This window comes from Lepidochelys kempii, chromosome 3 (assembly GCF_965140265.1).
Source record: "Lepidochelys kempii isolate rLepKem1 chromosome 3, rLepKem1.hap2, whole genome shotgun sequence".
Taxonomy (NCBI): Eukaryota; Metazoa; Chordata; order Testudines; family Cheloniidae; genus Lepidochelys; species Lepidochelys kempii.
Genome location: NC_133258.1, coordinates 126,409,490 through 126,428,524, shown reverse-complemented (window position 1 = coordinate 126,428,524; position 19,035 = coordinate 126,409,490). Strand labels below are relative to the sequence as shown.

At 39.9% G+C, this 19,035-nt stretch overlaps 1 protein-coding gene across 4 annotated transcripts in view; it reads left to right on the top strand.

The window, feature by feature from the left end:
* Positions 1-19,035, top strand: part of RNASET2 (ribonuclease T2) — an 81,289-nt gene that overhangs the window by 11,341 nt on the left and 50,913 nt on the right. For all 4 annotated transcript variants that reach the window (XM_073337911.1, XM_073337909.1, XM_073337910.1 and 1 more), the window contains exons 4-7: positions 7,493-7,548; positions 10,045-10,102; positions 11,135-11,205; positions 17,724-17,837. In XM_073337911.1, coding sequence (XP_073194012.1) covers positions 7,493-7,548; positions 10,045-10,102; positions 11,135-11,205; positions 17,724-17,837 — 299 coding nt within the window. The remainder of the gene's footprint in view (positions 1-7,492; positions 7,549-10,044; positions 10,103-11,134; positions 11,206-17,723; positions 17,838-19,035) is intronic.

Sequence of the window (19,035 nt, the reverse complement as noted above, 5' to 3'; positions counted from 1 at the left end):
CTTCACAATATTGGCTCTATTGTTTTAGTGCTGCCATTAAATATGGATTAAACTGAAAAATTCAATATCTATCACTGATGTGTCCTAGCAGGAATCCTAGAGCAGAGTTTCCAGTTATGTTTGTAAAGTACTTAGCAAATAAATGTACTTCCCTTCAGTTCCAATGACATTAAATTCTGATAAGTGGTGTGGTTTTTTTTAGCGAGGTAGAACACACAACAGAGATCTGCTTTTTTGTTGTTGACTTCAAATTTAAGTGTACATTTTTGGGGGTTCTTAATCAGATTGGCTGAGGCAGGGCCATATCATCCTGTGATTAATAAAGAGAAGCCTCAGCTAGGGCAAGTGTTGCTGCTACACATCTGGAACTGCAATTCTGAGAGAGACACGTTTAAACCTCTAACTGTAGCATTCAGGGGCACGCTCTCTTGTTTAAGGGCAGCTTTTTAGGCTTGTCAATCCTGTTTCAGGAATCAAATTAGGGAGAAAAGCAGCAACAGTAAAGCATATACAGTGTTAAACTCTTCTGAAGGAAGCAGGATTTGTGCTCTACATTATTCTAAATTGGGAGGCAATGATAGTGGAGAACTTAACACCCAATTTTTCAAACATGATAGCTGATTTCGGGTGTGCAATTTGAGGTGTATTAGGTCTGATTTTCAGTGCTATTGGGTGCACACAGTTCACAGTTACTTCAGTTGGACTTCTGCTGGTGTGCACTTCTGAAAATCTGGTGACAAGTCAAGCATGCAAACAGGCAACCCAAAATCAAGGGCCTTGCAAATCTGTGGTTAAATGAATGAGACATGCAGACTGTCAAAGTAAAATATTGTACTACTATGCATCCAGCCTGGCTGCTGCTTTTAATTCTAGAACTCTGATGTTGGCTGAAATGTTATATAATTTTGTGAGCTAAAATGGAGAAGCTGCAAGCAGGATAACTGAAGACTTGGCAAGCTACCAAAAAGGCAGGCTCTCTTAACAGTAATCCTTACAGTGTCTCATGTGGGGAGAGGAATCAAGATGGATACAAATGTATCTAATGGACTAGAGTAACTCTGAAAGAATATAATCGTTAGGTGACATTTTGCACCGTTTTACAGCCTTGAGTGCTTACAGAAATCTTAACTTCAGTTCCACCTCCTATGCTTTCAAAACTTACAGATTCCTGTTAATATCATATAATATATGGAAGCAGGGTTCCAGAATGCAGCTGTAGTTGGTTTAAAAAAATATAGTCTTTTAAGCTGCAAAACAATCTGTTTCTTAAGTGTCTTTCAAATGATTTCCATATTTCAGGAGGAAAATATCACTAGCATTGTGCCTTCTTTTTTCAAAATGATTAATAAACTACTCTAATGACTTTAAAAAAAATGGATACAGGAGATTACAACACAGATTCCATCATTCATGTTTGTAAAGTGCTTTGATGATAAAATACTCTATGCAAATGCTTATTATTATTAGGTTATATTTCGTGACGGGGTGGAGTGGGTGGGTGTGTCTGTCAGTCAGTCAGCCGCTTTGCTTATATGCAAAGCTGTCTCCAGGAGGTTAAACTCTTGCTTGGTGTGCAGATGATGTTCGTCTTTATTCCTACCGGCTATGGTTGTTTGTGTGTACGGAAAAGATATTCAGAAAACTGTAACTCTTTCTTTAGTAAATTTAAAATGAAATCTGCTTCATGATCACTTTGAAATCCCTTGAGTAGAGTGTTCATGCTAGAAATAGAGAGCATACACACCTTAGATGTTTATACATTTTAAGCTATTACTTTATTGTGTATGGTAACTTTTGAGTAAGTCTTTTCTCTGACTTGGTTAGATTGGACATTGTATGTTTAGGTTTTCTGTTAATAGAGTAAGGCCAGAAGGAACCATTAGGGTCATCTAGTCTTACCTCCTGCATAACACAGGCTTTAGAATTTCATCTAGTGATTCCTACAGTGGAGAAAATTGTTCTTCCTGCTCCATAAGTGAACATTATTGAGCCCAGTAACTTGTGGGTGAACTGAGGCCATCTCTTTTAGAAAGGCATCCAATCTCAATTTAATGACTCTGAGTGATGATGAATTTACCGCTTCCCTTAATAAATTGTTCCAATGGTTTATCAACCTCCCATAAAAGTAGTACGTTGTGCAGTGAATTTTTTTCTAATGTCAACTTCCTATTACTTAGCCTTTGAGTCACTTGTGACACTTGACGACTGCTATTTCTAATGCAGAGGTAATGTTATAAACTACTTAAAAGCCGTGCAAAGCCATGCTAGAGAACTCTTTAAAGGAGGGGTGTGCTGTTACACTTGACTCGTCATCATGGCTTCAGTGGTGGTGAGCTACTTTATGATTCTGTAGGAGTTAGAGACCTTTGGGGAGGGTAAGACTTGGACTGTTCAATCCTAAGGGATTGTGAACCCTGTTAGATGGGAACGGGAACAGTTGAATAGGAAAAGTTGTGTCCGTCCCACCCTCCCCGCTGGAGAACATGGGTTAAGGAACTGGCGGAGGGAAGCTTTAATGACTGTGCCTGTCTTTCTTGGAGTTGATTAGGGTCTGTTTTAAGTGCTGCCTGTTCTGAAGATACTTATTCTCGCACACAGTAGCAGTAGCTGCCTTGCCGTCCATTGGGAATATGGAGGCCTGTGGAGAGGGGGAATCTGTTGTAAAAGTTTGGTCATTCAGTCTCTGTCTCGGTGAGCAAGGGGAGAACAGGAAGGAAGATAAAGGCCAGATTCTCAGCTCTGCCTAAATCTGTTTTGCATCACACATAGCAACTGAACAAATGAGAGAGCCACCTAGGAGAAAGGAAACAGGGAGGACTGTTCAACAGAATACATTGGTGACACAGTGGTGCTGCAAGACCACGAACACCAACTCCAGGGCAGACCACTAAAAACCAGGGCACAAACCCCTAATTGGCTGTGAGTTTTAAACATAAATTTTACCAACTAACTGCACCAAGTGCAAACTCCTCAGATACTTTTACAGCCTTAACATGGAGTCATGGACAGTCCCCTTGGGTACTCCATCTGTCTTGCCACCCAGGTGAGTCTATCTCTGTGATAGATGGTCCCTTACACTGAGAATCACAGGAATAATCAGGTTACTCCTAATCCCAATGGACCAGTCACTTACCCCAGGTCAATTGTGCTTTAGATCTCACACCAGAGACAACACTTGTAAACTAATATGAAGTCCTATTAAATAGGCAAAGGAAACTAGAGAGTTATTTACGAGGATAAAGCAAGCAAATATAGGCTCTGTCTACATTGCAATTATACACTCATGGCTGGTTCATGCCAGCTGACTCAGGCTCGTGGGGCTGTTTAATTGTGGTGCAGATGTTTGGGCTTGGGCTGGAGCCCGGGCTCTGGGACCCTCCCACCACAATTAATTAATTAATTAACACCACAGTTAAACAGTGCTGACTCAGGCTAAGTGGCTGTTTAATTGTGGTGTTAATTAATTAATTGTGGTAGGTTTTTAATTGCAGTGTAGACCTATCCAGACACACAAATGAGTTAGTCCTAGGTTTCAAAAGGTAATATAGACGTCTATAATCAGCAAGCTCTGTTTGTCCTTCAGGGCTAACCCGGGCTAAGCATCTGGGGAATCTCTTGCCTAGACCTAGAAACACCTTGCCCCGCGGAGTCCAAGCAGCATAGAGATCCTTAATTCTTTTAGTTTGGGGGTTTTATCCCCCTCCTGTCATGTACTCTCAGCTGGTGGGAGGAGTCCACTTGCATGACTGATCTTCATGAGGAGGAGAGCAGAACAACAAGGAGTATCTTTAGTCCTGTTGACTGTTGTTGACTCTTTCTCACTCCAGATGGAGGGAGTTTCCAGTTGTAAGATCCAACCCTAGCTCACCTGGTATCAATAGGTCTCCTCTTTCAGGAGGGATGTAACAATTTCTGTAGAAGAGCATCTCTTTGCATTAATTAATGTCCCTCTCCTGTATGCAGTCACAGAGGCTCACAATACAACTGCTCATAGTATTACATTACAGTTTGGAACACAGATATTACAAATAAGATTAATGCATGCAGCAACTCCCAAGCATTCAATAATTTAAACACTTTTGCTTGTCATTCGAACAATTTCACTTTCTTCTATGTATTTGTGTCCCAATTATTCTATCAATTTTAACCCCCAAGTAAGCCAGACAGATTCCAGCTATGTATTTATCAGTGTTAACTTGAGACACGGGGACCTTAGCATGAGCTGGCGCCTGGCCTGCCAGCATCACACATTTCATTTAAGAATGAAACCAGTTTTCAATAATACTGATGTGACCAAAGACGTTCCTAGCTACAGGGTTTTAGTTGTGACTGAATATTAAAGGTTACAAGGGAAAAGAGACACATCAAATAAAATAGAGTTCAGCAATCAAAGAGATTATGGTGAACCACTGCTGTTTTGATCTGTCATTAGACCAAAAAGTCCTTGCTTATGGACACCAAATAAAGTTGTTCCTTTGTTCCTCTGTTAGTCATGTGCAAACGTTGCTGTTTCTAAAAATGAGTTGGCTTGATGGCCTGCAATTTTGTCAGTTATGCCTTTCATATTTCCAAAATTATTTAACTGTACAGTTGCCTTTACAATATGTTCCTTCTCCGAACTGGATAGTCTCATGTTTGTACTAGTATTACCCAAGAGACGTGTCCCACTATAGATACATTTTACCCCGAGCACTAACATATTGTATTCTTCTGAAGGAGCTTGTTCTAAAACCAGGTTACCTCAGAGCAATTGTGTTATAGTTCTACACATTTGTGAGTATTTCCAGCAAATGTTTGCTTGCAAGTGGCCTGTGCTACATATTCATGAGAGTCTGGTACGCATTCTGAAGCAAGACAGCTCTTTTCCCATACGGTCCCCATAAACAATCCGTTTATATTGTAAATACAGAAACCAGCCTCTAGTTTCCATTTTCACGGTTGCTTTGGTGTTTATCCTGGATGAACTTATTTTTGTAGGATCTATATAAATGAAGTAGATTTTCATTTAAACTAGATCTATTTATTGTAGGTACTTATATGGCCTCCAATACCATGGTCTCTGAGCACCTCACAGTCTTTAATATATGTATCCTCACAACACCTTATTAAGTAGGGCAGTGCTATTATCCTCATTTTACAGACAGAGAGCTGATCCATAGACATAACTTGCCTGGGATCACATAGGAAGTATGTGGCAGAACTGGGAATGAACCCAGGTCTCCCAAGGATAGGGCTCTAACCAACACACCATTCTTCCTTTCATTATAAGAAGTGATAAATGGGCCCTCTGGTGGCTTGCATCTGCATTCTGTTTTTTCTAATACAATTTGAAAGATGGCTTATCATACCAAATTGGACTGTGCTATACAGTCTGATTGCCAAATGGTTGTCAAAATGTTCAAAACCATATTACTCCTCTTCTTCCACACCAGCTACAATATCTCAAAGAACCACAAATCTGAAGAAGAACAGGAGTACTTGTGGCACCTTAGAGACTAACAAATTTGTTAGTCTCTAAGATGCCAGAAGTACTCCTGTTCTTTTTGCGGATACAGACTAACACGGCTGCTACTCTGAAATTTGGAGGGTAATATAGAGAAAGTGAAATCTGTAAAAGGTACTGTGCCAGCCGGTTCCGTGTGGTGGGCCTGATTCTCTGGTACCTTGCACCTTGTCCATTTACGCCCGTGCAAAGTTTGGTCTAAAATGCTACCAGATCAGAATTCATCACTTGCTTGCACTCAGTTTGCATAGGTTTAAAATGATTACATAAAGTGCAAGCCAATTGAATTTCAAGCTTGGCGAGTTTAATCTATGTTCATACCAGTCTAAGAAGGACTTCAATTTGAAGGACTGTCAGCCTTTGATGTTTGACTTTCTAGGAATTTCAAAGCAAGGTCTTGATCCAGCTTGCACTGAAGTTAATGGAAGTTTTGCCATTTACTTTGATGGGAGCTGGAGCAGGCCCCAAGTGATTAGCAAACTTAGTGGTCCGAGCTATTTAGGTGTAAGACAGTGTTCCAGGGAAGATGTAACTTACTGGATAGTTGTTAATTGACTGTATTTCTGGTTTAGCTATCTGAAGTGTTTTGATTTCACAAAGCCTGCCTCCTTTGAGGAGCGATGTTGTTTGTCTAATTTCCCTTCTGGAATAAAACAGACACTGGGTTTAATTGCAGTCTAGTGACTAGACTATGTAGGTGGCAAGATCAGAGAGAAAGGAAACTGACACACATGGAAAGCAAATGTGAAAAATTAAGCATGCTGTTTTATGCATGGCATAGGACTGTAGAAGCCTAGACAATTAGTGAGGTTACAGGTCTTATTCTGTCCTTTTGCAGTGTCAGAGCTACTGCTCTGACAAAGTGAATCACACTAATTAGGGCAGAAAGGAACATGCAGAGATTAAAAGAGAAGCTAGTAGGGAGTTTTTGTTTTTTAATAAATATTTACATTAAACTATTTGGTGGTCACCAGGCATACTGGGGAAAGTACAAAAAAAAAAAAAACCACCGAGTCTGACAGTCTGAGCATCAAGTTTAGTGACTGATCAGAAGCATATAACCTACACTAAAAACAACATTTTATGCACAGTGCTCTGCTCTCCCTGTGTAATCAAGGGCTTTGCTTCCTTTCAGGCGGGGAACCCCAACCCTTATAGAATAGTAATAATCCGTGCTCAAGCAAGTAGTTAAACTGAAATCAGTGGGATTAGCGTTTGCAAGACTGGGCCCCCATATTATATTTACTGAGCTCCTTGGAAGTTCCTGTATGTACTGTTCTGCCCTTTCTTTAGTAGTTAATGATTTGCATAGGTAATTATTTGGGCTGTGAATGCTGGTGTGGTTCTCTCCCTTAATCATTGTATGTCTACTTGGATTTTGCAGCCAATAGAGTGCTGCATACTGCAGCAATCTGGATTGTCTCATTTTCTTTATACCAGCAGTAGAATTGCTCATGCACATGTACAAACCGTTGCTGGCGTCAGGGCCGGAGAACATTTTTGTTCCCCCAAGAGTGGCTTAGCTGGCTAACCAGTGGAGTGGGGGAAAAAATGGCACAGCGGAGTGGTGCTCCCCGGGAAGTTGGCGCCCAGGGCAACTGCCCTACTGGCCTGCCCCTAAAACTGGCCCTGGTTGATTTCACTAACACACGATTGATGGCTTCTCACAGTGTTTAAAATCTCTTTGTTTTGGGAACTCTGAACTCAGTGAAAAGGTTTGTTGATCTCTTAAATAGGAAACTGCTGGGAACTGCAGGCCAGATCCTCATTAGATCTAAATAAGACTTAGTCCATCTAAGTGAATGCAGCTATGCCGATTTACACTAACTGAGAATCTGCCCTTGATCTTTCATATATTTGTGCTGCTCATTCAGCATGTTTGTGGTAAGTCCCTTAGCATGCTCTAATGCTTTTAAACCCAAAATGGATTAGGTGATCTCTGACTAAGCAATGTATTTAATAAATGTTATGGACTTTTGCTTTCTTTAGATGAGTGAGAATGACTGCAAAGATCCCCCCCAGTACTGGACAATTCATGGACTATGGTAAGAACTTAAAAAAAATCCTTTTAATTTCAAATTGGAAAAGAATGCCATGTTGGTCTAAATTCAGTGCTGGCGTAAGCAGGTACAGCCTCATTGACTTCAAGTGTAAGGGCCTGATTCTCCTCCTATTTACACCAGTGTAAATCAGAAATAACTTCATTAGAGACAATGCTGTAAAATGAGTGTGAGGGAGAGAAGAATCAGACTCTTAAACTTGGGGTCAGTGGATCTGTAACCACTTAAAGCAGCATTGAATCTGGTCTATATCCTTATTAAAAAGGACACAGTTGTGCTTCTCTGCTATGGAATTGTAAATCTGAAAGAGCCATGGGACAAAATTCTGGCTCCATAGAATCCTATGGCAAAACTCCTATTGACTTCAGAGGAGCAGAGTTTCACCCATGGTGTGTGTGATTTGAGCACAGGACTGGAAGCCAGTGTGGGCTCTAATCCCATCTCTGGCATTGACTCCTGCAGTGGCTTTGGGTAAATAACTCAATGATTTTTTTTTTAATCTGTAGAATGGGGATGATAGTATTTAGGCATTACAGGGATTAGTTATTTGATTCTAGACAGGAGTTTGAGGAAGAAAATGTTCATATTATGTTTCATAAGGATTAATACACAGACTTTCAGCAACCGTAAACAGCTCCAAACTGTGGTCTGTAATCCAACTAAAAACATCACCAGCCTTGATACAGAATGTAACTTCTCTAAAATTTGTCTTATCAGTTTTATTTCTGCTTTCACTGCAAATTTACCCAGTAGTATGCATATTAAAATGCCTAATTTATAGTGTGTTTCTCCTTGAGTTGCTTGGTCTTATAGTTTTATGTAGGCATTTTCAGTAGCATAGCTCACAGATGTTTAAGAGCATGACATATGACTTCTAATTTTGATAATAAAGTTACATCAATTTAAGATATGTTTTCCCCTTTTCCATTCCACCTATGGAAGGGAAATTATGAGAAACTTTTGAAGTGTGTTTCTAATCTGAAAAATGACTTTGTAAACATGGGATTGAGGGTTACACGTTTGTTGTGTCCAAACAATTCCCTTATTAAATGTGCTCGTTTACAAGTACAAATGCTGTTTTCTATCAGCCCTACAAATTCACTTGGGTTCTGAAGGCCCAATTGTCTACTCGTGTAAATCAGCTAAAGTCAATGGATTTACATGAGTGTAAAACCAGTGCAAGTTGAGAATCAGGCACTGAGAGTCAAGATCGGTTTTTTCCTTCTCCAATAATAAAAATCCCACAGGTCCAGTTAAGCCCTCTGTATTCCCATTCCATTGTCTTCAAATTATGCTCTTGTTGGTGCCTCAGCAACCAGTTACCATCAAAGGAATCTTCGCAGATACAACTGGTCAGATCTTAGTATACAATACTGATGATGATGCATCCAAAAACAGACTTCAGTTCATTCTCTCTTCTTTGTTCTGTTGGCTCTGCAGAATTAAAAAGAATAATAATAAAAAATATACTTTGTCTGCTGATCTGACTTTGAATACATACAAGGAGCAGACCTGAGGAGGGAGAAGTTATCATGTTTTCCACAGGCAGTTTTCAGAGCAAAATCCCATTTATCACTGAATTTTTGTGCCTTTGCAGGTTCAAGTCAGACCTCTAACTTACCAGGATGTTTAGTTTTTTGTGCTGGTGGATGCTCCACTGAGTCTTAGGAATGTGTAGCGTATTGAAATATAAGAACCCTGCTCTAGCCAGAGACCAAAGTTGTATAGTTCAGTACACTGCTGACATATGATCTCACATGCTTGGTGATCATGTGCAGGCACACAAATCAAATTGCAGAATAAGCTCTTTTTTAAAAGTCTATTTCCAAAGTTGCTAATGTAAAGGAATACAGCTTCCTCTTTTTCCGAGTTCAGAGCACTTGTTAGTGTCTCATGACTGAGTGTGGCCTCAGGAGTCTAAACCTGTTACAAAAAACTCATAGAAATTTGTGAAAAACATGTCTGTCTCAAAGGAAACAACTGGCTGGAATCTCTGTGAAGATGTAGAGGCTTTTCATTAAAAATATAAGTGATTGCAAGAAAACATACAACAGATTAGTAGCCTATCCTCTATAAAACTGTCAACAGCATCACAGCTAGGGTCCAAGGCAGCTAGAATTTGTGTGGGTCTGGGAATCATAAGTTGAGTGACTCAGTTAGGGTGGAATTGACTTCATTGGAGAGGACCCAGGCAAAATCCTCCACACCACTCAGGAACTTTATGCATAGCTAAAGTGGTGTGAAGGGCACAACAGGGTCCTCTGCACTTAGAAGAGTTCAGACACAATTAGCACGTAATAAATTTTAATGTGTTTGTGTTGGTTAAAATGCTGTAGAGATTGACTTGGGTGCCTTGGATTTTTAAACTCAAATTTCAAAGCTATAATCTTGTAACTTTGAAATGTAGCTCCGCGACATGACTTTTTCCACCCAGTACCTAATAGTGGGCATTCTGTTTTCATTTGTATATTTCTTCCCTAGGCCTGATAAAGTAGACGAATGTAATAGAACATGGCACTTCAATGTGACTGAAATTAAGGTAATTTAATTTATTTAAATTAAAATGTTAATTCTGAGCAGGATTGAACACAATTACGTTTTCAAATCCCAAATATATATAACTTCATAGCATATCACTTCTGATTTAATTTGTGATCTGAGATGGTTACGCTTTTAAAAATTCCCATTCCAACATTCATTAGGTGCTTTATTCCCTTATTCTAAGTCTCGATGAAGTTCAACAACTCCCTCAAATCACCATTGGTTTTGTATATACACATGGCTTGAGTCATTCCCTTGTCTTTTCAAGTAGAAATTGGCAGAACACTGGCTCTGGGCCACCCGGGGCAAAAAATCTTTCTGGAGGGGAGGGTACAACTAGTGCACCCCTTGCAACTTCTGTACTGCTGGGCGGCCCAGCACCTGGGAGTGCATTTTCCACATAGCATCCAGTAGTAGGACTCCTGTTGAGCGTCATCTGTTGCTTAAAGCTGTTCCCCTGATGGAACCAATAAGGGAATTGAAAGCAGTGGTGGCTGCAGCCTGTCCTTTCCCAGAGGTGAGGTACATCTGCAAGCTGGGGTGCAGAGAATGCAAATTAAGGAGAGCTGAACAGTAAGTTCTATGATCAATTTGACTTCTTTCAAACCATAAAGAACGGAAAAGTCCGTTTTTCAGTCAAACATTGCTTTATAATACAGGGTGGGGGATTAAAGTCTGGAGATGAGTAAGACAGGAACCATACAATTTAACAGGATTTCTGTAGGGTTGCAGAAATTAATCAGTTAATTAAACAGTTACAGAAACATATCTTATTTCAAGAAAGGAAATATTTTTGTACAGTGTTTCAAAATCTAATTATACATTTGCATCTGAAACAGCCATAAGGATACATTTTAACCATATCAGCACATAAAACCTCTTACTCACCTAGCAATAATTTTTTTCACTTATATAATGGGTTTCAGCCAAGAATCTTTAAGTAATTGGGCAATCTTTTGAAATTGTATCCATTTATGTATGTTGAGTATGAAGTCACTTTTCAGGGTAGATACATATTTTTAATTTCTAGGATCTCTTGCCAGACATGAGACACTACTGGCCTGATATACTCCATTCATCTCCTAATCGCACCCAGTTCTGGTGAGTTCAAGCTACAATGGAAAATAATTTTGGATGTATTTTATAGTCTTTCTGAATGACTATCTGAAGGAGCCTTTGGTACCAGGCTTCAGATGCTTGCTGGAGTTGCGTGGAAAACCTTGGAAAAACAACTTTAGAAATGATTCTGCACTTTCCTTCTGTGTCTCTTATTCTTTGTCAATATTAATATTTACATGAAAGCAGAATCTCTGGCCTCAGTCTTCCAAAGGTTTACCTGTGTCGGCCCTTACGCCTTTATTGTGTCCCAGTGACTACCATGACAGTCAGTGCAGTCATCTAGACCTGATAAGTGTCATATACAGACCTCCTGTAGGTGTATCACACATTCCTATAGGACTGGTAAAATGGCACACATTTAGAGAGGGAAGGAGAGAGAGAGACATTCCTCCTACAAGAAGTATATGAAGGTGCAGAGAACAACCAATCAAGAACCTGTGAGTTCTTGTCAAACAAACTTGATAGTGTTCTTTGAGATTACAAGATTGGTTGACAAAGGTAACTGTGTTGACATCCTACACATATAATTCTGTAAGGCATTTTGATGTAGCTCCACACAATATCCGGAGGTTTCTTGTGTTTTTTTTTGTTTTTTGTTTTTGTTTTGTAAAAGCACTATACAAAAATCAGTGCAGCCCATATTGGATTTATTTAAAAACTGGTTAACTGATAGATCTAAAAAAAAACCCCAAAACCCTAAATGGGAGTCATCATCCAATGTTGGTGTTTCTTATGGTTTCCCACAGGGACCTGTTCTTTCCCTTTCTTTTCTTTTCATTATCTTTATCAATAATCTGGAAATAAATATAAAATTAGTGTTGCTAATATTTACAGATGGCCCACAAGTTGGTGAAGCAATAAATAATGATAAAGATAGGTTTGATCCATATTCCTCTGTAGAACTTACTGTAAAATGTCCTCACTTAACAACATGCATTTTAGTACAGCTAAACACAAGGGCATAGTTCTGGGAATCAAGACTGTAGGTCACATTTATAGGACGGAGGACTGTGTTCGGAAAGCAGGACTGCAGTTAGTAACATTAGTAATATTAGTAACAGGATAAACATGATTCTTACTGTGTATAGTATTCTGCAAGGTCTTTGGTGTTTGCAGTAGGCTAAGCTCGTTACTATGGTTTCCATATCTTCTCTGTGTTCAGTCAAAGAAGGGAAGATAAAAACTATTTTCTTTCTTTCTCCCATTGCAAATTGTGACGGGGCAAGGCCAGATGGCTATAGTAAAGTAATGGGAGTCAGTTATATTAGTCACAAGCTAAAGAAATCCCTGTTACCAGAATAAGCAAATGGCAGCTGCTCCAGGTCAATTAAGATCTTTCCAGAAGGCAGGGAGGACAACTAGGTTGATTGGGACACCTGAAGCCAATCATGGGCTGGCTGAAACTAGTTAAAAGCCTCCCAGTTAGTCAGGTGGGCATGCATGTCAGGAGCTGTAGGAGGAAGTTGCGCTGTTGGAGAGACTGAGCAGTATACACCATATCAGGCACGAGGAAAGAGGCCCTGAGGTAAGGGTGAAGTGGATCTTGAGGAAGTGTGGGTTGCTGTGGAGAAGTAGCCCAGGGAATTGTACGCATCCTGTTTCTAAAAAGTCAGCTACCATAGCTGATACTATTAGGGTCCCTGGGCTGGAGCCCGAAGTAGAGGGTGGGTCCGGGCTCCCCCCTTTGCCCTCCTGATGAATCACTGAGACTGGGAGACAACAGAGACTGTGCAAGGGAGGATAACGTCTCCTCACCTCCCTCGCTGGCTTATGATGAAAATGGCTCAGTAGGCTGTGACCCTTGCCTCTAGAGAGAGAAGGGCTACGTGGAGGGTCACAGTGAGCCTCTGAGGCTAGCAAAATCCACCGGGAAGTGCAGGACCCACGGAGACAAGGACAGAGCTTTGTCACAAAATGTATTAATTTTTCATATCTCCTTGATAAATGCTTGAAGTTGCTGGCTCACTAGAGACATTGTAAGTCTGTTTCACACCACGGGTTCCTTGTATAGATGTGAAAAGGCAATAGAGCATGCCTGTGAACGAAGAGCCTTTCCTGCCCAAAACCTCAACCCAAAAAGTTAATGGACTCATTCAGTATTTTATTAGATTCTCCCAGCTGCTGAGTTAAAATCCTTCACTGACTTAGTTTCTGAGGTGCTTTCCATTAGGATTGGGTAGTTTATCTCAACCTATCGGACTGAAAATTCTCCGGGGGAGTATCATAAAGCAGGCAGGGAGAGTGGCTGTCCTTTTGACCCTGCCCTCTTCCTACATAGAAAGCCCAATCCCCGCCTAGTTCCAGGGCGAGACAAACATGCCACAGAACTGGCACTTCCTGCACCCTGATCAACTGCTCTTTACTTCACTTTGCTCATTGAAACAGTTGGGAGCTTTTGGCCTGAAGAGTGAATGTAGGAGCTTGTTTCTTTTTTCTGAGGGGGAAAGTCAAGATATGATATCATGGTAGTGGACAGCAGGTCCTGATAAACATAAGTGAAATATTTTCATACAAGTTTGTTGGTGAAAAACGGCTATTTGATCAAAATGAAAAAAAAATCCTTCAAAACTTTGAATCCGCTCTAGTCCCATATTTCATCATGGCTACTGATGCTGTTTAGCATTTCTAACTCAAAAGCTAGCCAACAACAGTCTTGCCAAAAGTTGAAATAACCTTGGGATACCAGCAGTATAAAAGCAATATGGCAGTTGGTTTAGGTATGTTTTAATTCTTTTTCTGTGACCAGTATTAGTTGACTGTGTGAGAAATCCTTCCCTTTAATACTGGGAGCTGTTTAATAAGGGACAGTGTTGCCTTAAATATGGCTCTAATTATAGATTTTATGAATCTACAAGATTTTAGCAAACCTAACACCGCTGAAATGCTTCCACATTTTTTACTGTAGTTAAAATAGTTCTAATGAAACAAATAAGCATTCCTTGTAAATATTCCTTTTTAGAATATAAAACCCTGAAAATTCAGCATGAAGACCTAAAAGTGAAATGGACTAAATAGATTTTTTGAAAGCTAAATGAAAGAATTATATTAAAGAGCATAGAAAGTGACAAGTAAATGGATTTTAAAAAATCCTTCCACTTAAGAATCTAAGATCTTAGTAACATAGGAAAGAGAAATATATGTATTCTACAATTTATCATTTTTAAATTGAAAGTGTCCCTTGTGGAGTAATTGTTTAGAGGGAAATTCTTGAAAAGATTGTTCAGCCCAAACATATAAGGCTGTAGGCTCAACCCAAATGTGTACAGCGCAGAAGAAAGAATCAACAGACCTGGCAACTATCTGCATCTAATCCCCTTTGAGTACTGCAAGTTATGGACATCTGTGTGTTGCAGCTCCTCATTATTCCTCCCTCAGTATCTACATGCCTGTGAACAACTGCATTTGTTTAGTTCTCAGACTCACCCGATATGACTCTAGCTTTGTCTACCATACACACTCAGGCTTCAGTGCTCCTGTAAAGTGGAGCAGAACTCTGCAGTGCTGTTTGGACACCCCATCTTCCGTCTATAATGGTGAGCATAACAATTTTTGCTGCATTGTGGGCATTCTGCAGCTCTGCGTAGTGCAGAGGCAGAATTACTGATGTCAGCACACGGTAAAAAGTGATGGAGCAGGGCAGGTTGCATAAGTGAGTCCCCATGCATGCCCATTAGCAGAAGGAAATCAAAAGAGGGACTGTCTCACTGAGTACTCCATTTGAATGCTGAGCCTTTGAACTCGTGTCCTCAGACACACCTGTTGTGCAGTAATGCCTTACCTCTTTTTTTCCCCCCATGCTGCTGAGGGTCAGGGAGATCCACAAGAGGTTTGTTGTTGGGTAGTTTGTTTATTTACTCTTTTCTGCCTGTACAGAGGACTGTCTTGCATCCATATTCGGCACAAGCATGAGCTGATGCTCAAGTGTGGTGACCTTGCCTCTCTTGCTGTTTGCCACACAAGTGCTTTGAGAAATCAAGGCCTTCCTGAGCATTAGAGAAGAAAGAAATTGGTCTTGTATTTTTCACTAGGGATCTCTGCAGTTTCCATAGTTTCCTTAGTTGTGTTTTGTGTTAAGTGGAAGAGGTGAAGGTAAAATGCCACATTCCCATACTCAACAGTTAAAAAGAATGAATTATTTCTACATCTTTTCTCTTCTTTCATGTAGCTGTGCTGTACAAAATAGGTAGCTTCTCTTTAAGAAGGGTTATCTTAATTTTTTTGTTACAAGCTGGGGCAAGCACCCCATCCTGGACACTCACCATGCTGTAGTGAACCCAAACTTTGGGTCCCATGGGTTCTTGCTGTGCTGGGCAGAGCTCTTGGCAGTGGAGACACTACAGTCCGGTTGCCCAGGCCCTGAAACTATCAGCAGTTCTTCCAAGCAGCTGCTGCATGCTTCTAAAGTTCCACCAAAGCTGCAGACCCTCTGGTTTGTAGTTTGGTATGGATACATACAGATAGATTCTGATTTGTCACATTTGTATTGACTCTAAAGAAACAAATCTATAGCAATGTGAGAAACATTTTCATTCTAACCCCCTAATTTCAGTACTTCTACAGTCTTCCAGTTACACATAACCACCCCCAATCCCCAAATCTTGAACTCAGTCTTCATACTCACTCCCAGCTCAAAAGTAAATGTCGTTTTTTCCAATTCCAAGTATTTAATAAGAGTTTTCATACTTTAAGTTCTTTAACTTTTATTGTAAACATATAACTCAAAGGCATCCTGAAGAAGAAAAAAAACTGGACTTATGCCCCTTCTTTGTGATGTATAAAGGGGGCATCACAAGAGTCAAGGGATTGAAAGCAAGGCATCCCAAAAGTGAAGGGATTTTTTTAGTCATTCATGACAAGCTTTTTGTGTTTTGTGCTGACATCTATTTAACCCCAGTCACTAATGAACATTTTGGGAAAAGGATGTCCGTGTTAAAGATTCCACACCTGCATCTTTCACAGTAAATATGCCTTAAGATACAGCTGAATCTCCTGCTTTGTATGTGTTAGTCCACTGACAAAATAGAGTCTGGCCTTTTTTTTTTTTTGCATTACATTCTGGGATACTGATAGCCTTGACATTATAGTAAGAAACCAGGTTTTCAGACATCTTCATTGTTTTTAAAATTCGATTTGATGCATGGCCTGCTACCATAGTGTACAAGACCTCACTAAAGTTTATACTAAAAGAAATTTAGAAATGTTAACACTTTAAACAAATTCTCAAAGGTTAACTTTCTGAACATGACTCATTTCTCATAATACATTTTTTATCTCACTAATATGACTAAATTTTGTCAAGCCGTGACTAACTTGGGTATGTTCTGCTTACCTAAGTTAGCCCACAATGCATATTTTTCAGATGGTTTTCTGTATCTGTGTAAGCTATTTATATGGCCCACCATCACCATAGTTCCTGGGCACATCGCAATCTTCAATATGTTTATCCTTACAACACTCCTGCGAGGTAGGGAAGTATTACTTATTCCTAATTTACAGGTGGAAAACTGAGTCACAGAGATACTAATCTGTTTGCCAGGGTCATACAGAATGTCTGTTGAAGGATAGGGAATTGAACACAGATATCCCAGTCCCAGACTAGTACCTTAACCAATGGACCATCCTCTTTTTCTCTCTTGTATAGTTTATAGGACAGTCTGAAACTATCTCATGCAGTATTACTGAAAAAAAATGTTCCCAGTTCACCAGCCAGATAGAACTCTGTTTCTGTACTAAATAATAAAATCTCATGAAGGCAGGGCTTTTGTATTGTACGTTCTACTGTATGTGGCACTAAATTGTTATCAGACTTGAAAAATACATCCTGTTACTGGATGGCTTTGTAAGTCTTGTTACAATTCAGAATCCACAAAACCCTGAAGCCCAATGTGTAAAATGTAGCTGTTCCTAGCTCTGCCACTGGCTGTAACATTTATGGTCTCAGTCAGTGGGCAAGTTAGCGTCTCTCTTCTTTTGATCAAACGATTATCTCATCCTGATATTTCCTTAGCAATTTGCACTAATAGAACTGTGAAAATCTGCCTTCCTACAGCAATGTTTTCTCTTTGTCTTGTGTGCTCTACGACATGCTAGGGTTCTCTGCCTTATCACATCTAATCCAGTCTCAGTCTGAGATGCTGGCACCGGGAATGGGAGGCTTCTCATTTTCGCACCTGGCACCTGTGGCAAAGTGAACAAGATGTATTTGTAGAAATCAGTATCTCTGCTGACTTGTATTGAGGTGCAGGGCGATACAGGAAGAGGATTTGGGGGGTTTGGAGTGGGATTTTTGCCTTCGCTAGCTGATTATATGTGCAGTTGTTTGTAAGAGATGTGGTGGTTTTCTCCTGTTTCAGTTATTAACTTCATCTGTCATATGCTTGTTCTTATACTAATATTTGGATAAGAATGCTTTATCTTAAAGGGACTTTCTCTTAGCTCTTTGAGTATACCTGGGCAGATTCCATGTCTCCTAAAAACTGAACTTAGCTTTGTTCCCTTAGGAAGCACGAGTGGGAGAAACATGGGACCTGTGCAGCCACAGTGGAGCCTCTTAATTCTCAAAAGAAATATTTTGGTAGAACATTGGATCTCTACCAAAAACTTGACCTCAACAGGTATGGAAATCTACCCCTTCTGTTGGTTTATTATTTTAGTGGTGCAAAAGGCTTTGATGTACACTTAACAACAAAGAAAAAAACCCTAAAAATGTCATTCTGCAGTGGAAAAATGACTGTTGATGCCAGTTGTCTTTAATAATGTACTCTAGAGCCAGAGCAAGGATTATTCTGCTACCATTTTAAGTTGTAGTACAGTCTCCTTTTCTCATCACACAATACTAGGCACCAATCCAACTTCCATTTCAGTCAGTAAGTTTCTTCGTTGTCTCTAATGAATCCAATTTTGCCATCCTTTTCAGGTAAAACTCCCATTGACTGCAGTGAGAATGGCAGGATTGGCCCTAGAGGTAGATTCATTTTTAGATACCATAGGCTGCCATTTGTTTACTGAAGCCCTGATCCTGCACACACTTACACATGTGCTTAACTTTACTTCTGTGAGTAGCCCTTCTAATTTTTATGGGATTACTCACAGCAGTAGAGTTAAATATATGCAAAGGCATTTGCAGGATCAGGGCCTGAGATGGTTGCATGGTGTTATAATAGACAGTCAAATTGGAAGTCAAGTTTTGGCTACTATACCTTTTAGAAGTACTGTTATGTAACCAGAAACATTCTTGTAGATTTTTAAAAACCTATATACAACACTGTGCTTGAGAAACTAAATTTTACAATAGGAGGGCCAATAAAAAAAATTCAGGACATTTATAAAATAAAGTGCATCCATCGTTTCCCTTAGTGGAAAAGGACAAGTCAAGTGCAAAACTCTTGTTCAGCTTTCTGAGAGAGAGAATAATAGACTAGGATTTAGGAACTATAGAGGAAGGATCCAATAGAAACAGAGGACAGCCTGAAAGACCAAAGTCAACCAATGCCAAAGCCCCCACCATGCACTCATAAGCAATTAACTGTGTTATGTCTTCTTATTCCTATTGGATGATCCCATCTCACTGCTCCAACACACTGGTGGCTACACAAAAAAACCTTTTAGATGGGATATAACAACTTGTCCCAGCTCCTTAGGTATACATTAATTAGGAGCACTTTTAAAAATACCCCCCATGTAGTGACTAGCAGGCTGTCAGCTTCTCCGTTCCCTGCTTGAATGTGCAAATTTGCAGCATACAGATGTCTCATGTGAAACCTACATGAAATTATCAGCCTGGGAGACCCCGGGTCCAGTCCACCTGTTCCA